At 52.3% G+C, this 22,834-nt stretch overlaps 1 protein-coding gene across 1 annotated transcript in view; it reads left to right on the top strand.

The window, feature by feature from the left end:
• The window catches only part of LOC100938912 (protein FAM90A20-like), a 34,806-nt gene that overhangs the window by 2,973 nt on the left and 8,999 nt on the right, over positions 1–22,834 (top strand). The window contains exons 5-10 of the mRNA XM_054531330.1: positions 981–1,118; positions 8,853–8,984; positions 9,757–9,880; positions 10,868–10,964; positions 19,567–19,631; positions 20,265–21,226. Coding sequence (XP_054387305.1) covers positions 981–1,118; positions 8,853–8,984; positions 9,757–9,880; positions 10,868–10,964; positions 19,567–19,631; positions 20,265–20,305 — 597 coding nt within the window. The 3' untranslated portion in view covers positions 20,306–21,226. The remainder of the gene's footprint in view (positions 1–980; positions 1,119–8,852; positions 8,985–9,756; positions 9,881–10,867; positions 10,965–19,566; positions 19,632–20,264; positions 21,227–22,834) is intronic.

Consider the following 22,834-nt stretch of genomic DNA (forward strand, 5'->3'; position numbering starts at 1 on the left):
CTGACCTCGGCTCTCTCTCTGGGGACACTTGCAGTGCCAGCTTTCCCCCAGTCCTCCTCTTTCCTGGTCCCCCACCCCTATACCCCAGCGCCGGAGCAGGAACCCCAAAGTGAAGCAGGCCGGGGAGAGGGAGGGGGTTGGGGTTGCAGAGGGGTCGCTGGAAGGGGAAGGCGCCAGCCTTCGCCTTCACCCCATAAATCAGGCTGGAACAATCCGCTCCCGGAGCCGCGGACGGGGATTTTGGGATGCAAATGGGATGGGAGAGAGACAGCAGTCGGTAGGGGGTGGGTGGAGGGAGTGAATGGGGTGGGCTGGGGGCTGCCCTGCCGCTAACAATGCGGCCTTTATCGAATTATTCGACGAGTCAGCCCCTGAGCGCCATTAGCATACGGCTGGGGGGTTGCCGGAGCTTCGCCCCTCGGTGAGGTCAAGTTCTTGATAATTTGATCACTTTTCACGGGCTCTGGCAGCTGCCTTTGTGTGCAGTTGGGGGGTCTGTGTGCAGCGTGAAGCGGAGCAGAACTGGCGGGGAGTGCGCTCAATGGCAAGGGGCCAGGGCAGGGGCGTCCCTCCCCGACGGGCCGGCCCTGCCCTGCATACAAACCAAGAGCCGGCGGGCGGGCGGGAGGAACCGAGCTCAGTCTCCCGCTACCTCTACGCCAGCCCCGACCGGGCTGCTCCTGCCCGAGCCTCCCCAACTTCCCGCGAGGTTAAGGTGCAGGCAAGCTCCCAGAGCTCCCCCTCCTCCCTGCCCCAGGAAGTCACGACATAAGATGTATTACAATGTCTAGCAAATAAAAAAGCAATTGGGGGAAATCTGAATTCGTTCCCATGGCAACCCAATGCAGCACACCCGGCCACTCAGGCTCCCAGCCCCTCTTAACTGGGCTCAGGGAGTGGGGCTTGCCCCTGCTCAGTGCGTGGGGGTCCCGGCCCCACACAGTGCTAGGGTCCCTCTCGAGTTTCTCATCTGCCTTCAGGTCACTTTTCACCCTGATGCCTTGGCTTGTCCTGAAGCTCAGGGCTCCTGCAGCTTGGGAAACCTCCCAAGCTCCCCAGCGAGTGGCTGTAGACTAAGGAAGGGACCCTGCCCGGCTTCAGGGAAGAAAGGAAGAAAGGTAGGCTTAGACTCCTCGATTGGTAGGGGGGTTTTCTAAGTATATGGGTATGTGAGTGCTATGATAGACAGGCTGAAAGGAACTGGCACCACCACCCAGCCCTGACCCCCATCCCCTCACCCTTTTCCATGAGAGGAAACAGATCTGGGGATCTGAAGTGACTCCCTAAGGGTCACACAGCTCAGAAGGCAGAGCTGGACCCCAGGCCACCTCACGTACATCTTGGCTCACTTCATTCCCTGGAGCCTCTCCCTCGGTGATTTTCACAGCCCCTCTTCTCCCAGCCTTTGCCCAGCCCTCTTGTAAAAATAGAAATATTTTTTCCATCTTCACTCCTGCAAGCCTTTTTTGTTCTTTGCCTAACAAAATTATTTTGAATATAGGGTATATGTGTAAATGGTGAAAATTCAAACAGTACAAAAGAAAAACCCCTTGGCTCTGGGGAGGAGAACTGTGTGGCTGAGGTGGATGGTAGAGGGAGACTTTTCACTGTATACCTTTGGAATTGTGAACCCTGTGAGTGTGTTAGCATTCACAGTAAAATTAAATAAAAAATACACACAAAAGACCAGGCAGGGAAAGTCAGCTGCCCTCCTACTTCGGTCCCCGGTTCTCCTCAGAGATAATCACAGGCAGAAGGTTTTCTGAATCCCATTGTACCCCACCTCCATTTTGAAAGGCCAGTTTCCCTTTTTTTTTTCTGACAGGAGGCTGGTGAAGGGTGACTACTGTGTTTCGGGATTCACGAGGCTATGGGCTGCATCCCTTGGGCCGTCCCTCCCTTCCCAACGCACCTGGGAGCCTGTGTGCTGATGGTGACCTCATTTCGGAGGAAACCGGAGCAGCACTTCCTGCCCCCTTGCCCTGCACTCCCTGCCTCCCTCCCTCACCGGCCAACGGGTGTGGGCAAACCCTGGGCCCCGGGCTTCCATCTTCCCCTCCCACCACCCCTACCCGTTTGCTGTGTTGCAAGAACTAGTCCTTCACTTGCCAGGGTGGCTTTGCAGCTTCCCAGCAGTGTCTACACAGTTCAGATGAGTGTTGTTTTTAAACACCACTGTCCCATACCGTCTGGGCAGGTCTGAAACCCGAGTTGAGGGTCTGATGAAGGAGGAGTCTGTGCGGGAGGGCAACGCGGCATTTTTCCGCTTTCTACGAAAATCTGTTGATGCAAACCTCCTGCTTCAGAGAAAGATCGCGGCAGCAGGGCTGCGGAGGGCGATGAGCATGCCAGTTCTAATCTCCAGGAGCCCATCCCACACCTTCCCGAAACGGCCCTCGGAGAGAGGCCAGAGGCCAACCCATCCGATTTCGGCCTCCTGGTACGAATGCCTGCCCCTACTAGAGCAATGTTCGAATCCCCTTTGGATACTTAAAGCCCAAGGCACAGACTCAAAATTGGGGCCTGGGCCCATCAACTTCTTCTGGCCTGCCTGGACCTGGAGTAGCCGGGCGGGTCTGGGGCCTTCTCAGCCCCTCGTCTCCTCCATTCCTGTGCCCCAGGAAGGCCTTCCCAAGCCTCCTGTGGCCACTGGCTCCCCACGTTTGGGCTTCATTTTTGTCTCCGGTTTGTGCTACTCTTTCTTCATCCAAAAAAGCGTTGGAGATCCCGAGAATCTGCTGCAGCTTGGAAGCCAGAGTCTTAGAGAATCTCGGATACTCCTCACCCCATTCCTTTCATTTTACACCTAGAAATGGTGTAAAAAGGCCCAGTGGCTCACGGAAGGTCGCACAGAAGGCCACTGACAGGGCAGCGATCAGTACAGCCACCGTGGTGGGCGGGCGAGGCATCCGGGGCTTCCTTTTCTCTGGTCCACGAACTCCCAACTCCGAACGCTGTGGGACTGCATGGGCCTCTGCCCGGGCCAATGAAATGCGCTGCGGAGAGGAGGCTGCGGCGCGGCCCTGAGGCCTGATCTCCACAGGCCGGAGAGTTCTCTGCCGGCCGCGGCCGGACCTCCCGGGAAATGGGACCAGAGCGCGGAGGCAGCCTGGCCAGGAGGCCTCCTAGGACCCAGCCGCGACGCTGAAAAGCATGAAGGGTCGGAATTAGGCACTCATTTAGCGAGCGTTACTAATCCGAAGTTACAGCGCTAATTCCCTGATCCGGCCGCTCCCACACGCAGCGCCGGGATTAGAGGCGCGGCCGCCGCCCGCCCCGCCCTCATACCCCAAACGCGCCCGCCCCGCGCCCTCGAGGCTGCGGGCTCAGGGCTAATCCGCCGCGCCGCGCTCGCCTGGCCCAAGCGCGCGGCGGGTCGGGCTCGGCCAGCTGGGGCGAGCCGGCCTGTTCGCTGGCTCGGGCGCCCGGTTCCGGGCTGGGCAAGGAGCGCTTGGCCACGAGCCACGGGACAGCCCAGGCGGGACGGATGCGCCCTCCAGGGCCCAGGCGAGGCCGCGCGGTGGAGAACCGCCGGGATTTCTCCAACCCGGGTATGCGCACCCACAGCAGCGGCCTTTGGAGGCCGCGGCGCCATTTTAGTGGACTTCCTTCCCCCTTGGCATCTCTCGTGTACGGTGTGGCTGGGTGTCCCCAGCTCCCCCATCCCGCCCTGACTTTGGCTGCCCCCTCCGCCAGCCTGGATAGAGTGACCAATCAGCTCTGACCTAGGGTGGGATGCGCGTCACCATGGCGACGGCTAGGGCGCCCTGGCAGTGCTGCCCATCGCAGAGGGCGAGTCTTCACTCCGCCTAGATGGGTGTGAAGGGAAGGTGGGGACAGGTGCGGGGGGAGGGGCGGATGGAGGGAGGCCGTGGTGCCTCGTCCCCATTCCCACCCCATTTTGCCTAGGGTCAGTTCAGCTGGGTCAGGCAGGGGACAAATGGATGGTGTGGAAGGGGCCTGGGCTTGTCCTGAGGTGGCTCTTCACGAGTCCTCTCATTCCCCCCAGGATTTAGCTCTGGTATAAAGGCTCATCTTGGTCTCTCATCCTCTTCTATGTCTCTCTTCCAAAGACAGTGGTGTTCAGGAGCCCCCAGATGCTACCCCCCAATTTTCTTGCTGTTAAGTGCTGTGATTTTAGACAAGTCGCCTTCCCTGGGTCTTAGTTTTTGCATCCAGAAGATGGGCTGCTGTGCAGGCTCATGCATGGAAAGCCTTCAGTGCACACTGGCTGTTCTATCAGTGTTAGAGCTCCTTCTCCCCTAGCAGGGAGGGCAAGACCTTTGGGGGCAGGATTCAGAACCTGAGGATGTCCTTTCTGTCCAGGGCAGCCAAGTTTGGGTGTCTCGTGGCTTCCTAGAGCCAGCTTTTCATCTCTTCTCCAGACAGCTGGGAGAGGAGGGGAGGATTTTTAAAAATAGAGCCAGGGTGGGGGCTGTGGCTGGAACAAAACCTTGGTCAGCGGCTCTGAGAATGGGGCGCTGCAGCTCCTAAAGCTCCGGCTCCTTCCTTCAAGCCTGGTCTGGCTTAAGCACCACTTTAAGTGGTCCCGGCATTCACTGGCCAGCCCCTCACCGCAATTGAGCCGCAGGGGTTTGAAAAGAGGGCCAGGGCCTCAATGACAGGACCTTGGGCCAGGCTAATTGGTTTTGGTTCAAGGGGATACTGGATTTGTGAAAAGCTCCAAACTGCCTTTCCCACGCCAGAGCCAGGCCATGGCTTTAAGGAGAAGTGTTCAAGGAGCTTAGGGCCAGGCAAGAAAGCTGGGAATGAGGTGCCTTCAGCTGATGACCCTGCTGTCATGGCCAAGACAGCCCTCTGGTTGGAGAGGGTAGAAAGCTATTGTGAGGCCACTTCCGGGGCACCTGCATTTATGGCCTGTCAGGTACTCGAGAGTCAGCTGGATACATTCCTAACTTCCTACACGTGGCTGTGCGAAGAAAAGGGCCTCCTGCTTTGGCATACCTTAGTGGTGGAGAGGCCCCATTTTCTCAAGTGGGATCATCCAGTAAAATAAGCCAGCAACGGCCAAGTTTAATATTTCTTGCCCCAGGAGCTGGACTAAACCCAGACTTTTATATTCTGGGGGCATCCTGGACTCCATCCTGAGGCAGGTATGCAGTTGGTCCCAAGGTGATAACCTACTTCTGTCTCTTGAAATGTCCTTACACGACCCTGGGCATGGACAAACAAAGCAGAGATGAGAAACAGGAAGACCTTGGTACTTAAAAAAAAAAAAAAAGGTCAAATATTTCTATTCTCAAAAGTCCAGCATTAATTATGTTATGACTTAAATCTATCATCATTATAGATAATTTTAATATAAATGCCTTGAAGCATGTATCTTAAGGTGTACAAGTTACCTATGTGTTTGGACTAAATGATTGCACATACGTATATATAATATACCCATTCTATGTGCACATATATATATATATATATAAATAAAATACATGGTCTATATACCAAATCATATGCTTATATTAACAATCAGTTATGCTAAGGATAGAGGCAGGGTGGGGTGCTATAAATCATCAGTCCCATTTAAAATAACAACATTGCATTGACTGAGACTAGTGTTTCATGGTTCATTGTGTGTTGAGGGGAGCATTCCTATGTGATCACAGGCTGAAGAAATCCCCTACCTTTTTTATTATCATCCAAATTTTTCACTGTGTTTGCCCACTTGATGCATATAAATAGGAGAAAGGCACTTTGAAGAGATATAGAACTCTGTGTATCACATTTTCCATTTTTATTTCAATTTTTAATTGCCCAGAGCCTAATTTCTGTGGGCCTCTGCTGATTAGCACATTTGAGATTCATGTGTAAATATGCATGTGGCATGTGTGCCCGCCTGGGCCTCCTTATCACAAAGTGTGCTCTCTCGGTGTTTAAATACACACAATCCACATCGACACATGATTATGGGCTTACGTATTTGCTTCTTCTCTAGAATCGGGTTAATTTTCCCTTCGCTAATCCTCAAACCCATTAAGTTCCCCACCTCCCCACCCCCACAAAAAATTGCAAACCCTACCACAGACCAGTGGTCTCACCCCACTTCTCCAGCAAGCAGTTCTCCAGGCGGGGTGCTGGAGTGAAGGTTCCTATTAGGCAGACTCCATTAATGTTACCAAATATACCCTGGCACATTTACTCGCCTACTATGAAGTATTACCATAAATAATTAAAATTAAACTGCACTTGTCAAAATAAATGAACAAAGTAGAGTTAGTGATGTCTTTGCCTTGATTTGCTTGGTTTGCTTATTCACTAATTTGAAGAAAGAAAGTGAGAGAAGGAAAGAAAGAACACTGCTACAGACTGCCACGGGATGGGCAGAGGAGATCGGGAGAGAGTGGAGAGAGAGAGAAAGAGAAAGAGAGAGCCCTCAGTCATCTGCCCGTGGGTTTCCAGTCATTGGGGCACTCTGGGAGGCTGGAATGCAGCCTTTAACGTCAGCCCATAATGAATATTGGGGTGTGGACGTGGAAGGAGGGATTTCTTTGTTTACTGAGGAATGGCTATGGGAGTGGGGGGGAGGATTGCCTTTTGGGATTAAGGAGTGGGCTTTGTTTTTATAAAGGGCCTTACTTCTTTTCTGAAGTTTTCTGCAGCTAATTGATTCAATTCAGACATTTCTCCTCCCCACCTGGGCCTGGCCGCGAGTTTCTGAGATGTGCACAGCCCCGTTTCCCCATCTGCTCTGGCGTCTTTTTCCACTGTGACCCTTGAAAAGGGTGTGAACCTTCACATCAACGAGATCACAGGCTATGGGGAAAACAGTCAGGGGCCGAGAATTTGTATGGGTATGTGTGTGATATAAACGCACATACATATACATGCACATATATTAATAGCGGTATAATTTACACCTAGAAACAGATCATAGGTGTACAGTTCTGTGGGTTCTGACAAATGCATTTATACTCATGTAACCAACACCCAAGATAAACCTCATTTCCTTCATTCCAAAAACTTCTTTCCTACCTCTCAGCAGTCAATCCCTGCCAGTCCCCATTCTGATGTCTCTTACCATAGATTAGTTTTACCTATCTAGAGTTTCATATAAATGGAATGTATGCCAGGGCTTTTGAAAATGAATTTATTTCGAGTCTGGAGGGAGCACTGTCCTGGGAGGCCTGGTTGAGCTTGTGTCCAGGAGCACTGGACTTGTGTTAAACACTGTCCCCTTGGATGGGCCCAGAAGTCAAACCTGTCATTAGATTTTTTTTTTTTTTTTTTTTTTTTTTTGGTTGAGAGAGCTGGTATGGGCTGGTCGTCCTCCAGGAGAGCCCTGTTCTCACCCGAGGTCTGTTAATGAGCTGGGGACAGGTGAACCTCACACGTTCCAACTTGGCTGCCTTCAGTGGCATCCAGGAGCAGTGGTGAGCTATTAATGGAAGGTGCTGGCTTTGTGCTAATTAGAACTTCCTTTCAGCTTCCATCTGCGCAGACACTGGAGTCCCTCACTGGTCAGCCTCGCCATCCCAACCCCCCTCAGTTTGCAACCTAGTTTTTGTCCCCCCCACCCCCTATGAATTAGAGGGTGCTATGAGTGGAGCTGCTTTCCTCTATCTCTGGTCAAATCCCGGCTGTTTGTGTATTGCAGAACTGTACTGGGTGGTATTTCTCAGGGCTTCTCTCTCTTGTTGGGGTGGAGATGGACTTGGAAGATGGAGTTGGAAAGGGATTTGGGCACCATGGCCACCCTCCTGGGTAGGCTGGACTTACATCATCGACCTGAGTTTGTTTTATGAAAGACTTCTCTCCTCTGCCCTCTGCAGACTGTGACTTCAGACCTTTGTCCTCTCCATTACCCCTAGTCCTGATGTCTCCCAAGTCTGATGGTACCCACCCATCTCAACTACAGCTGCCATCTTTGCCATCTCAGGCAGCCTACAGGTGGGGGCTGTGTCCTTGGCCCTCTTCTGAAAAAAAAAAACAAAACCTATTTTTTTCTTCACTTTTGCTTTTTATTTCTTTCACCTCAGGCCCAATGGACATATATATATTTTTTAATGGAGGTTGTCTCTTACAGAGGTTTCATTGAAAAAGCAGAAACAATGTCACATTAACGTCATTTAAAGAAAAAGCACCTCTCAGAATGGAGGTTGGGAAAGCTAGAGTTTCTTGCCTGAATATCAGTTGGGATGAAATCCCTTGTAAGGAACTCAAGAGAGGAGCGTTTCCTCAAAATGCTTTCTTTAGCTCCTAAGTCTCCTTAGGTCTCCACTGGGGTTGTGTGTAAAAATATCAAGCCCTCCCTGACAACGCATCTCATTCTCTTCTGCTTGAATTATCCTGATAATGAGAGGTCACCCACTTCTTTGACAGTGTAGACTAGGATTTTAAAAATTGGGAGTGAATTATTGGACAGTGTGACACTTCATCAGCTTCCCTCAAGGTTCTGGATCTACACTAAAGAGGGGTGGAAATGCTTCTGGGGTGTCCAGAAGGGCTGCAGAAATTCCCCGTCACTAGTCATGGGGAGAGCAGGACTGGCTTGCCTCTGTGGCCTCTTCTGCCTCTGAAGGTGACAATTCCTGATTTGAGGCACTAGGGTGGAAGACTCAGGACTATCCAGGACCAGGTTAATAAACTGGCAGTCCAGATTCCAGAAGGGCAGCAGCTGGGGGCTGGGGACATGCCCATGCCTGCGGGACAGAGTTCTTTGGCATGCTTTGGCCTTTACAACTCTGTATCCTTGACAAGTCACAGGCATCTCTGGGTGAAATGGGGACAATAGTACCCATACCTCCAAGGGTTATGTGAGAATTAAGTAAAATATACAAATAAAGTGCCTGGCATACAGTAGGCACTGAGCAAACGGTAGCTCTTTTTTACAGGCTGGGGCAAGGGATGCATATAAATGTCTGGATCTGAAGTTTGAAATTCCACCTGCTGGAGACAGTGAACACCCCAGTAGATACCCCAAATCGCATAGAAGGACGGATGACCAGTTGCCTTCTTCCCCCAGGGTATGCCATACACACTGGGCCTGAAGTGGGATAATCGGGACCCCAAAAAAACGGCTTGTGGAGCGAGGTTGCACATGGGTGTAAAGTTCCCAGCTTGGCTGCCTGGGGAGGGGGAGCATATAAATGTCTTTAGAGATTTGAAGGGACTAGGATCTGGACTGACTTGTGTTGCCAAGAGGGCTGGGGCTGGGAGCCAAGGGGTGCTGCCGGGAGGCCCAGGTTAGCTTGGGGTATGGCATTTTTAACAGTTGGCGCCTGCGGAAAATGGCCTGGGGTTCCAGCTCCGGAACGTTCCAAATCTCAGTATTCACGAGTGGCACTGTCCTGAGCAGCCAGGGTTGTCCCGTGGTGGTCTCGGGCAGGTTCTCCGCGATGCGCTTGCTGTGTCGCAGGTGAGAACCTCACGGTTCTCCATTTCCGGAGCTCCAGCTCTGAGCAGGCAGAGGGTCGCTCCCCTCGCCTGCCCCTGCGGTAGCCAAGCGGGTGGCTGGAAGCGTGGCTAGCTGGCAGGTAAGGAGCTCCAGGTGAGACGGAACACGACCCCCAACCCCCTTAGCCGGTGCCCCACCCAATTTCTCTCCTGCATCCTGGGAGGGCATGGTTGAGGCGCCACCGGTGCCCAGCAACCTCCCCAGGCTGTGGTTGTGACCTGAGGACGCGTGTGTCCTCGCCCCCAGGCCACGGCTACGCGACCCTGAGTGCACCTCCAAGAAGGCCGGGCACGTTTCTGGGCGGGCGTGGGGGTGCCTGATATCTCCGCTCTATTTTACAGTTACTCCCCTGCTGGTGCCTCCCTCCCTGGCGCGGTTCCCACCTGCGATCGGCGCCCTCTTCGCAGTCACGAACTCGCCAGCAGCTAGCAGCACTGACTAGTAGGAGGGCCCGCCGGAGGAGAGGTGAGCGACCAGAGCTAGGGAGTGGGTGGAGGAGCTGGCTGCCCGCACCCGCACTCCGCTCCAGATGTCTTAGACAGTGGGCTGCGGGTTGGGAGGTTGGCGTCAGGTTGGTAGTGCGCCTGTATTCTTACCTGGGTCACCAGCAAGACGACTCCCCTCCTCCCTAGGCCCGGATCCAATGTCATCCCTCACCCTCAACCTGTGAAATGGCTTTAACCATACACCTGCTGGCTTGTTGTGCTCTGTGACACAATTTGGCAGAACACGGCGTGTAGCACACAGTGGGCGCAAAGTAAATGGCGGCTCTGGCGGTTCTAGCACCGGAGGCGGCTTCTTGGACACCCGGCGTTCGCGGGAGCCTGAGGCGCTCGGTTGCTAGAGCCTTAGCTGGGAGTGGCGCGGCTGCTTCCCGCCTGCGCAGGATCAGGGCGGCCCCCGCGGGCCTGGATCTGGATCCAGAGCTAGGGAAACGGGAAAAACAGGCACAAACTCGGAAGCCGCGGTACGGCAAGAGCCTAAGCAAAGAATCCTTTCCAAGATTCACACCTCGTCTACACCAGGGCACCGCCTGGGCCTACGGCCTTCCGAACCCGAAGCGCCTGCAGCCCAGAGCTGGCATCAGGCCGGGAAGGTCGTCGCAGGTCCCAGAGTGCGGGCGCGGGGGGCGCGCGCCCACGGGACGCCCGGGGTTGTAGGCAGGAGGGAAGGGCGCCAGCAGGCCCGCGGCTGTTTCCCCTCGGCCCGCACAGTGGGCCCGGGAGGCCATTTTGAGAGCGCGAAGAGGGGCGGCAAGATGGCTGCGTGGGCACCCGGAAGGTCGCCGCGCCAAGGGCCCGCTGAGCCCCTCCTCGCATTCGCCCAGCCGCGCGGCCCACAGAAGCGGAACGCGCGTCGAGAGCGCCCTGTCCGCTCGCCCCAGACAGATGCCCGGTTATTCATTACCCCGAGGCCTAGAGGAAAGAATGGCTGCCGTCCTCCTGTCCACAGCCCGCCGGACCCTCCGTCGCGGCTGCCGGCTCCCCGGAGCCGCAGCCACCGAGCCCGGCTGTGCGTGTCGTGGCTGCTGGGGAGAAAGAGGCGTCCGGTAAGAGACCCCCTCACTGGGCTGCCCACCCCGGGCAGGGGCGGAAACGGCCTTCCCCGCGTGGGGAACAATGGCGTTATTTTGGAGTCTGCAACCGCGAGCGCTTCAAGCTCTTTGATTATTTTCGAGGAGTGTTAGGTGCGTGGTTAACGCCCGCGTTTTCTTGGAACCACGAAGCCCGAAATGGCGAGCGGGCCGAGGCCGCCCGCCTGGGGCTGAGTGTGGTCCTGAGCGCAAGGATAGCCACGGTCCAGGGAGCCGTGGGCCTCGAGACCCGGGCGGGAGCTGGCGAGGGCCTCCATCGTCCGTGTGGTTGGGACTGAGGACCGGCCTGGAGGCTCCATTCACACCATCCCAGGGCAGGCTGGGGGTCAGGTGCGGATGAAGCGGGCCGGGCAGTGGAGCTGCATGTTTGAGCTTGCCCTCTCCATGCCTAAGGGCCAGAGCTTCTGCTCTTCTGCCTGCTTTGCCCCTATCCTACCCTCGTGAATAATTTAAGCACAATCACTGTTTTTCTAGCTGTCTGCATTGACCCACCGCTGCCTTGAAGCAGGTCCCAGGCATGTGCATTGATATGCCAAGAAACTTCAGTAATACTAGTTTGTCTCTTTGGAGTCCCACTGTGTGCCAGGGCTAGTGCTAACAGCTTCAGGAGAATTCAGCCTCACCTTGACAGGTAAGGTGATGATTCACTATTTGTGGCTTTTGCCATAGCTAGGATGTGGCAGAGCCGGTTGTGGACTTGGGGCTATCTGCTCCACGGCCTGCGTTCCCAACCTGTCTCTCTGCACATACACAGCAACACAGGGATTCATCACGTTTGTGGTTTCATCTTGCAAATAAGCACCAAGCCTTTCCTGAATCCAAGTCCCCATCCCCACACAGCCCTGCCTCACAAGTGAGGGCTCTCCTGTCATCCCCCAACCTCTCAGTCTAAAGCCCTGGCCTCAGATAGATTGTGTGACTGAATAATGTGTTTGTTCTGAGCTTCCTGGCAGCCAAGAAAAGCAAACATGATGGTTTATAACCTTGTTTTTAAAATGAAGCTCATCAGGATTTTAGAGAGATGAACATTTTTCCTGCATAAGACTTATAGAAAATGTAAAGCTTAGTGATTATGTAGGTCAACTGCTCATGTCACTGATGAGGAACCAGGTCCAGAGAGGTTAAGTGATTTTCACCAAGGTCACAAAATTATCTCGTACAGTGAGGACTGAGACCCAGGGGTCCTGACTCCCAGTCCAGTTGCCATCCTCTCATGACCAGGCTTTAGTGGGCTTCTCAACTTGGCGATAGTTTAACTGTGGTCTAGCGACTCCATTCCTCGCTATAAATTGCTGAGACCTGAATGCTGCCTTGTTCGTTTCTTTGCCCCCAGTTCCTAGTGCTGGGCTGACCTCATCATTGTGGGTGTCTCTAAATATTTGATAATTGAGTGGGGCTGAAACCTCTGATTATGAGGGGATGGGGGCGGTGGTAAAGGGGAAGTCCCTGACTTCAGTTTTCTAGGGGGCCTTTATTTTTTTAATGTTAGGTTCCTGATCCTTAATTCCCTAGGTCTCTCTCCTGGCAGGTGGTACGAGGTGGGTAGTGTGTTTTCCCTTTTGGCAGTCATCCTATTCCTAACTGCCCCATCACATTATTGGACCTTATAGGAAAGGGTCATTTGTGCCTCGGGGGACTATGTTGTCAGTGACACCTGCAAGTCCCTTTGGGTGAACTGAGGGAGGTTTCCCCACCAGCACAATGGCCATGAGACCTGGCCAACTCATTCTTTTGTCCTCTTTGGGTGGAGAGTCAGCCTTTCTGTACTTGCTCAGGTTTGATTCCCACGGTTTAAGTACAAATCACAGAATGTGGCTTAGATTAGTAAATTTCCATGGCTCCCAAAAGGTAGCATTTGAATCCCTGGCATGATAACTGTAGGTGCTGAATAAATTTAGTGACCCTGCAACAGACCAGATTCTCTGGAATTCTAGGCTGGAAAGGTGTCATCCCTGGGTGTGGGGAGGGTTGTGCTTCTTGATGGGAGCCCCCGTTGGCAGAAAGGCTCCAACAGATTCTGGCCAAATTGTGTCATCTTTGGGTAGAATCTGCATGGGCAAAGCAGAGTAGGTAACTAGGGCTGGTTTGCAGCTAAAGCCCCAGCTGTGGAAGAAAAACAGGGTTCAGCTCCCCAGATTAGTTACTGTCTACAAGGATTAAAGGCCCCAAATAATGGCTGGCTTCTCCCCTCCCCTGTGCCAAGGGAAGACATGTAAATACAGCCGCACGCCAGCTTAGGCAGTAGATGTGTATAAATCGAATTTAGCAAATCAGATCATGGTTTAAATGCACTATTTAAAGCAGTCCTGCAGTGAAGCCTTTTACAAAGGGAATAATCATTTTGTGATGCTAATCATCAGCCTCCAATTTATCTCCTTTGTAAGTTCAGATGTTGGTGCACTGGGTGTTCTGAAATTGGGGTGCTCTTGTGTAGGGCTCTGGTGATGGCTGTCTGCCTTCTTTTTCTGACCTCTCATTTTAAATGGGTGCATGTCCTGTTTCTCACTGGGGGCCTCAGGATGCTTGTCACTTAGCCTGATAGCTCTCATCCGTCCCACTTATCTTTTTATAATCTGATAGAGCCCACCATTCAGCTGCTCCTGGCTCCTTTTTTGAGATTTTTGCCCTTCCTGGGGAGAAATACAAGCCCTGCTGTTCTTGAGGTGTTAAAGCCAGCTCCCTCTCTGATCTGAACCGTCTTTTGTTTCCCTGAGCTTCTGGTACCTCTGGTGCAGATCCGAAAGATGATCTTAGAGTTGACCAGATAACACAAATCAGCCCTGAATTTAGAAGGCGAATTAAGTGCAGCCACCCATTTGCTGAATAGGCAATATCCAAAATATTCTCCCCATTCATGGTAAAATAACTGAGGCCTGGATGTTAAAGTGACTTTTCCCACAGGTTAAAATCAGGACTCCAAGGAGAACCTGTCTCCCAATTGCTATAAAAGTGTTTTATATGCTGAGCTGTAGTTCCTTTCTCTGCAGAGAAAATATAATCAAAGACCATCTGGGTGGGAGAGAAAGAATGAAGAGAAAGAAATGGATCAGAGTGGAATAAAGGAAGTGGGCAGGAAGCTGGGGGGCTTCGAGGAGCCTGACCTTGCTTAGCTTACAGGCCCTGATATAGTGTCTTTGTCAATGCTGCCACTATTGACGCGTTCCTCGGTAATTATGACTGTGTGTTGGCATGGCGACTCGGAGTAAGAAGACTAGAAGCACTGGGTAAATGCACGACTTGTTCTTGCCTTCTAAAGCAGAGAGGAGCTTTTGTGGGTAGTTCCTACAGGGATACATGGTAGAAAATTCACCAAACCCAGTGCTGGAGTGTGAGTATTTACACCCCATAGGAGCCAGGTGGCCCTGAGCATAGATTGTACAAACAGAGGTCCTTAGCAAGACTGGCATCTAATGCAGAGGTCTCCCAGAGCCTCCCTCTTGTGTCTTCCTGTTGGTCTTTGTTCCTTAGCCTTGTAATGTCAAGTATATTCATTTCTGCTCCTTTCCGGGTTGTCTGTTTCAAAATAGGTTTATGTTGCAGTCTCCCTGAATTTGATTGATCATAAAATTATCTATTTCATAGGCCATGACTATGTATTTAGAAGCTGAAGGGAAAGGCTTATGGGCACAGCTGGGGCTTCCCTTTCTATCCTTGTGCCCTTTTCTTAGATACTTGGACCACATTCTCATCCTCTTCTGAAAATGGGGAGAAGTTGCTGTTGTCAAGAGCTGTGCTGTCCTTTATGATAACCACCAGACACACATGCTGTTGATCTCATGAAATGTGGCCAGTGTGGCATGTTGAAATGATAATGTTGGGTTAAGTACAATATATTGTTAAAATGACCTGTTCATTCTTACTTTTTAATGAGGCTTCTGAAACATTTAAAATTATACTTGGAACTGACATATTTTCATTGGACAGTGAGGTCTACACTAGATGCTCAAGACCTCTTCCGTCCCCAGTGCTTAGTAACTAATCCTGATCTCCCCCCAGGAGGCTTCTGGCCACACAGGGCTCTGTGCATAGAGGTCCGTGGAAAAGCTAGAGACGAGGCAAGTAGAGAGCCTCGGGCCTTAAGGGGCTTTTAGGAGTGCCTAGTACAGCCCTTTAAATGGGGATTACCCCCCAGTCCTTGGAGGCAGAAGTCGTGGTTTGAATCTGCAGGCAACATTGTATTTTTCAGCATTTAAGGTGGGGATAAGGCAGCCAATGGGTAAACCCCAGAAGAGTCTTTGGATGAAGGTTTAGCAGTGCCCCAGTGGAGTTTGAATGGGCACAGCTGTAGATGACAAGAGGGTCATCCTCCTTCCCCTGTCCCTAGCAGTGATTTCATAGTCTCCCAGATGTGCAGAAACCACAGGGCATGGGAAGGCAGCCATGCATCCCAGGTTCGTGCCAAACCCACTTTCAGCAGGTTTGTTTCCTTTGGCCCGAGGGCTCCTTGTCACCCCTCTCCTGGCTGCCCCTCCTCCCCTCAGCCTGTGCTGCTCTCCGTGAGCTGGAGCTTCTGGGATGCATCTTGGCTCAGAGCCAGCGTCTTCTTGGAGAGGCCTCCTGCCCTGGCTCCCTGCCAAGCCTCAGGGCCTCAGAGAGATTTTCCGGGGAGATGCTGGGCTCATAGTGCTGTCAAAGGGCAGAGGGGCCTCAGTTAGTCTTCTGCCCTTGGAGGACCCCTGGCTGTGGGTCTGGGCTTGCCTCCAGCCCCCTTTCCCCCTCAGAAACTCCAGTTTCCTCCCCTGGAAACCCTGGACTGGGTTAAGGGCCTTCCAGCTCCAGTAAGCCTTGAGTTTATAAAAAGAAGGCCCCTCACATGAGCCTGGGAGGCCAGGAAGGGGTATCGAGGAGGCCGTAATGAGTCATGACGATGGGGACAGGAACCATTTACTGAGCACTGACTCTGTGCCAGGTTCTGTGCTAATACTTTGTATATTGTATCTCCTTTGAGGGCCATCTCTTGGGGAGAAAAAAGAATAGTAAATTTGACCAGGGATTTGCCCTTCTTTTCTAAGCCAAATGCCATTTGGGTGACTGCATGGGGTGTGTTACAGGAGCTACAGCCCTTGCATAGGGGGGAGTATCAGCCCCCAGTGAGTCCTTGTCTCCCAAGGAATCAGCCTGGGCTTTGGGAAGCAGCATGAGTTCATTTGGGTTGCCAAAGTATGCCTCTGCAGTGTCTCCTGCTTGGGGCTGGCAGTACACCTGGAGAATCAAGATGGGAGGGCTCCATGCTGGGCCCCTGGGAGCCTTGGTGCGGTGCTAGAGGGGTGAGCAGGATAACACCCAGTCCGGATTTATCTCCTAATTGTGTGCTCCATATCCTTGCTGTGCCTCAGTCTGTAAAATTAGGGGGTTGGCCCAAGCCTACCAGCCTGCCCACAGTGCCAAGGGATTGTGGCTGCTCAGGATGATGCTGGCCTTTTGCTTTCTGCAATGTTATATCCCCCTTATGTAGCACGCATGGTCTTCTGGAGGAGGGAAGGGGGCCCACATCCTCTGTCCCATCTCATCTTGTCCTTAAGCAGAGAATGTCAAGCCTTCCTCCTATCTGCCCAGTTCTGCACCATAGCTCCTGCTGTCTCCTTAGGTTAGGAGAGGTGGCAGATGCCTCTGAAGGCATGTTACATCCTTGATGAGTGCTGGGGAAAAAGGGAGTAAAGAAACAAGTCTCAAGTTTGTAGCCACCCCTTCCCTTTGAATCTGCAGCTTCTTTTACCCAGTATTGAGTCCACTGTTCTCTCTTCTACTGTGGGTGACAGACTCCAAGACCATGGTGGTGTGAGGCAGAGGCAGTGTGGCCCAGTGGGTATCCAGGTGCAGGGGTTGGTCTGACCTAATTCAGAGCCCACAGGACACCCCTTCCCCTCTTCCTCTGAGCCAGTTTTCCCATCTGCAAAATTGGGAATAGTAATACTTACTTTGTGACACTCATGATGCATCCCCCATCTTGCTGGTCTGTTACGAGTAAAGACCAGGTAAGGTGGCCAGCAAGGGACCAGGGTCAGCTCTCTGTTAGTCACTCTACAACAAGCTGTGGTGTTTACAGACCAGCCATAAAGCTCTGCAGTGCAGGGAGAACCCCTGACCTCTAGGAGCAGAGAAACTAGTATTACCAGCCTAAGGCAGCACAAAAAGTCCAAGGGGCAGATTGTTTTGATGTTTTGTCTCTGTCCTTGGGAGTTAAGAGAAGAGGAATTAGATTGGGGCGGAGAAGCCTCACTGTGCCCAAACAGGTCTTCTAGGCTGTCGAGAGGGCAAGACAGGGCATCCCTGCCAATGGGGAGAACTCTCTGACCAGGGCCTTGGAGGTGGAGATGAAGGAGCAGGAGGAGTCCTGCTGGACTGGGTCTGAGATTTGGGTATAGGTCAGGTCAGATGGTGGAGGATAAGAATGACAGAGGTAGGGAGCAGGCTGAGAGAATTGGTATGGTCACCATGTGCCAGATGGGTGGGTACGGGAGGCTGTCAGGCCTTGTGCTGCCCAGGCCAGCCTGAGCTGAGCAGCCACACCCACCCTGTGCCACTCACCTCTTATGGTTCCTGGCCTGGACGTCAGCAGCCCCAGGGCTGTGCTGTGGAGCCGTTTCCCACTTTGCAAGGGAACTGCGGGGCTCTGAAATTGGAAGCCTTCCCATGCCACACTGTATTTTTTCTTACCACACTCATTTATTCATTCAATGTCTATTGACCACACATTATGTGTCAGCCTCTGGGCAAGGCCCTGGGGATACAGAGAAGGAAACCACATTCCCTGGCCCAGCACTTTCGCTTGTGATGTGGAAAGGCATATATCCATCTAGAGCTGGAAGGCCAGGCTAGCGGGGGTGGTGTGCTAGATTAGCAGGCACTCTGGGTCTGACAGTTATCATCAGTTTGTGGCTTATTGGCTTTCCTGCCCCTCTCCATGTCCCAAGAGCCTGGGAGAACAGGGTCAGAGGCCATGTCATGCTTTGCCCGTGATGACCTTAAGCTGTCGTTTAGCCTCAGCTAGAACTGTAATTCTCTAGATTCCATTGTTTCTGTATAGAATTGTGACATTTCAGTTTCCCTTTCTTCATTTAAAAAACACCTTGTTTTTTTTTTTTTTTTTTTTTTTTTTTTTTTGAGACAAGGTCTTGCTCTGTCGGCCAGGCTGGAGTACAGTGGCCTGATCATAGCTCACTATAACCTCAAACTTCCGGCTCAAGCAATTCCCCTGCCTCAGCCTCCAGAGTAGCTGGGACTGCAGGCATGTGCCACCACACCTAGACTTTTATATTTATTTTATAAAAATAAAAAAAGTTTTTTATTTTGTAGAGACAGGGTCTTTGTTGCCCAGGCTGTTCTCAAACTCCTGGCATCAAGCGATCCTCCCACCTGGGCCTCCCAAAGTGTTGAGATTACAGCATGAGCCACCACACCCAGACTAAAAGGCAGTTTGATTTTACAAATCAAAATAGCAGTAATCTATGGAGATTTACTTGTGAGATTGGTAGGAAACATCTTAAATGTAATCAAACAATAAATTACATCTTGATGAATTCATGTATAGGTTTCTCTTCCTCAGAAGAAATCAGATGCCGTTCAAAGCACCAAGGCTAGAATTTTACCCTGGTTCTCGTGCTACGCTGCACCCAGGTTGGATCCTGAGTACAGTTTTTGGCAGGTGGGCCTGCATATAAGTTAGCAATGGGGGATACCCAGCTGCCTCTCTTCATACAGCTGAGGTTTTGGGGAGTCATTCTTATAGCCCCTGGGTTGGGCCTAGTCCTGCAAATGAATTCACCAGCCCTAAAGCCCAAATTGCAGCCTCTGTCATTCGCCTTCCAGGAGTGGGAAGGGCAATAAGTTTCATCTTATTATTATTGCTATTTTGGTGGTTTTGTTGAGGTTGGTGTGTGTATGTTAGTAAGATAAAGCTCTCAGAAATTACATAGCATTTGTCAAGGATATAAGAGGGACTGTGCCACTTCTGGCTGTATAGAAGGTGGTTCCATGTCTTTAAATAGAGCCCCAGGTCCTTAGCCACCAGAAAGGTTTTCAGGGGAAGTGTGCACCCTCAGCAGCTGCTGCTGGTGGGCAGGATGGGCACACATGGAACAGGCTTTCCTCTGTGGCCAGGTGAGAAGCAGGTGGTGAGACACAGAGCAGTGCTGGGCTCTGCTTCTGAAGCCTCCAACCTTTCCTTCCCTAGGAAGCCCCAGAGAGATTGGTAAGGGTGATTTCCCAGGAAGACGCAGTGTGCTCTGACTTCTGTGACAGCGAGCAGCGGGACCAATGGATGTCCAGATGCTGGCAATGAGTAGGCCTTCCCTACGCTGGGTGGCGTCCACACCCTCTGGCTTCCATTGCCTGGGTCTCCTGGAGGTGGTTTGCTGGATGAATACTGCATGCACAGAGGCTGGCCTTGGGTTTGAATATGGCGGCCCGTGGACAGCATGTGCTTCAGTTATGAGGCTGCCCAGGAGATGCTTCTTCCAAGGCAGAGCATGTGGAGTCCAGTGCTGGAGAGGCCGGGTGCGCAGTTGACCCATTTCCAGTTCTATTTTCCCTCTCATGTTCCTCTGTCCCCATCTAGGACATGCTCTGGAGTCAGAAGACGGCGAAAAGAGAAGCAGAAGCCTCGGTGGCAAGAGTCCGAAGGTGGGTCCCTTCCTGACATGGGCACTGGGCTGCGCACGTGTGTTCGCAGTTCTTTCCAGCTGCTGTTCTGACCTCCTTGTGCAATGTATTTATGTGGCTGTAGATGGATGGTCCAAGGTAGATTTAGGTTTTGGAATACTGTTTTTTTTTTTCTACTTCAGGGAGAAAATAACCCAGTTTGGGAAGGACATTTAAAAAGGAAAAATATTAGGTATGATGGCACACCTGCAGTCCCAGCTATTCGGGAGGCTGAGGCTGGAGGATCACTTAGGCTCAGGGGTTTCAGGCTTCAGTGAGCTATGATCACGCCACTGCACTCCAGCCTGGGTGACAGAATGAGACCCGTCTCTAAAAAAAATGTAATTTAATTTAAAAAGGGAAAATATCCTTGGTGGTTCTTGGAACCAGCACTTACCAGGTTGACCCATATGAAATTTCTTTCTTGTTGATGAAAAATAGTCAAATATTGGCAATTTCTTATGGTTCAACCTATTACAGTTCCATTCCTCTGGGATGGTAGAGGGATCCTCAGAAACACATTTTAAAGAGTTTCTGATACTTTAACCATTTGTGTTCCTCTTCATCCCGTGATACCCTTCACAGAATTTTTTTTTTTTTTTTTTTTTTTAACAGCAGGACGCAATCACTGTAACCTGTGGATTGTACTGCAGTAGGAAACTATCCTAGCGAGGCTCTGCTTTGCCCCAGCTTCAAGGTGTATCGTCTCAAAATGCAGCATACTTCAGATGAGTTCTGAGCACCCTTTCTTTTATTATAAAAAAAATTCCAGACAGTTCAGCCAATACCGACTAAGGGCTGAGACCAGTTCCATGCTTTTCTGTCTCCGGAGGAATTTGCTTCCGTCTGGATGCCTGAAACGGTATTTTACTTCACCTCCTGTGTCACCGGCAGCAGTCCTGGGAGCCTTGGGTAGGAGGTTTTTGGGAGAGCCAGCTCACAGCCTCTCTATAACCTTTTAGCCACCCCAGTGCTGGGCAGCCAGGGTGTGGGCTTTTGACTGAATGCACTCGCCCTCCTGCATTCATTACACCATTGTCAGTGTGTGTGTCTGGGGCTGCCTCTGGGTGTGCGTGTTTTTTTTTTGTGTCTGCGTGTCAGTGTCAGGCTATGTGTGTCTGTTTCTGTCGGCCTGTCTAGGCGCGCTCAGTGCAACAAGGAGCTGGGGGAGGTGGCGGTAAAGAGGGAGGGCATTTCAAAGCCCAGCTGTCCTCCTCAGGGACCTCAGGAGATGCGTGTGTGTGTGTGTGTGTATTTTTTTCCATGCTGCTCATTGTGTGGGGCTGCATGCGAGTGTCTGACCAGGTGTGGTGTGAGCAGCCGCTGGGCTGGGTGAGCCCCATCTGCCGTGAGCTCCCAGACTTGCCTTCTAGCCCTCTGCCGCCATCCACGGGGAGCCTCTCCCTTCACAGCTCACCATCTCCTCTCTAATTTATTAGCTGGAAAGGAGGAGAACATGAAACGTTGCTTGAAGACAATGGCCAAGACAGCAGGTCCCACCCTGCACAGCCACCAGCATCTCTCCCCTCAGCCCTGTCTCCTCTTCTGCAGTTGGGATCTGCACATTTAAGCCCGAAGTAAGAATAAAACAAACCCCCAAACCACCCTATTAAAAAATGTGCCTGGCCTTGGACATGCAGAGGTAGCTATAAACTGTTGAAGGTGGGAGAGGTCAACAAAATGAAGGTTTGAGCCTTCTTCTACTCTGGGGCCCCCCACCTCTGAGTCCCAGCACTTCCCCCAAGTTCCAAGCCTTGGTTGAGGGGGGGCAAGGGGGCCCAAGGCAGCTGCAGGGGCTGTGTTAGTAAACACTTTCCTGGGTTCCCATTTTCTTTACACCCCCCACCCTTCTCTACTCCCTGATGCCCCGTTATACACTCCCACCCCCAGCATCCCCTTTTCTGTGGCCTGCACAATGAGCTCATTGTCCCGGGTGTGATTTGAATAAGGGATCGGTGGGCCTGTTCCCAGCATTGTCCAAGGGGCTGGGAAAAACCCCAGCGCAGGCAGGAGGACCAGACCAGACAGAGACAGATGCCTAAATTAGCAACAAAGCTTTGTGCACGTCCCCTGGACAAGGGCTCGCCTTGTTTGCGTGGACTCGAGGGTGTGGAGCTGGCCGGCTGCTCGCATGTCTCCCCATGCTAATTAGTTTTGCATGCATGTCTGAGAAGGTGCCAGGGGAGATGTGTTTGCCTTTCCTTGGGAGGGGGTCCTGTTTGTGGCTGGCCGGTAGGCTGGGGTCTTGGAGCTGAGAGGGGCTGGACCTACCTGGGGAGCCAGGCTCTGAGCATGGCTGGGGAATCACGGCCTTCCCATCCTGTAGTTCTGTCTCTCTGCCCTCTGGGGGGCCTGGCTTTGCTCCCTGTGCCTTCTCCCTGCCACCCCTCCATGTTTGAAAGTTGGTCAGCTCTGACTACTGGGACTCACTGGCTTCCTCCCAGACCCAGGCAAGTGCCTGTCCATCTGGCAGTCTGTCTCTTGCCACACAGGGCCCCTCGGGACTGGGCAGCAGAAACAGCCAGTCTGGACTTTTCTCCGTCCCCGAGCCAGATGGCCAGTCTGCTGATCGCATTACGGCCTCCCCTGTCCCCAGACCCCTGCCGCCTGTGGTTGGACCAGGATCTTGTGTGGGATATGATGGAGAAGCTCCCTTTTAGAACCTCATAGAGGCCTGGCCCTGAAAGGAAAGGGGTCTGGTAGACAGGGCGTAAGGCATGTCCTTGCTACCGGCTTCTAGGTGACCTCAGGCAGGCCAAGTGACCCCGACTCCTGAATCTTAGTTTTCTTGTTGGCAAGAGGAGTGAGTTGAGCTTCAGGAATCTCTTGGCTCCCTTGTAGCTCAGAAAACCTCTGATGGTGGTAACAGTGGTGATCATTTCAAAACTGTGTTGATTTAGCATTCGCTGATTTAGCACAATGACAGGAATGGGACTAATGAATTCTGGCTGGGGTGGAGGGGAGTGTTGCAGGAAGGATTTCATCCCTATTGATATTCAGTATGGGCTCCTGTTTTCAGAGTGTGGGGAGGACTAGGAGCAGGCAGAGCCTGTCTTCCCAGGTCTTCAGAGAGGAGCCCTTCCCCATCCCTACCCTGCAGTGGTGAGAAGCAGGCCCTGGCCCAGCAGAAGGGAGCTTGGCAGTGGCAAAGGAGAAGCTGGAGGGATAGCAGCTGCTGGCCAGGG

This window comes from Pongo abelii, chromosome 16, assembly GCF_028885655.2.
Source record: "Pongo abelii isolate AG06213 chromosome 16, NHGRI_mPonAbe1-v2.0_pri, whole genome shotgun sequence".
NCBI lineage: Eukaryota > Metazoa > Chordata > Mammalia > Primates > Hominidae > Pongo > Pongo abelii.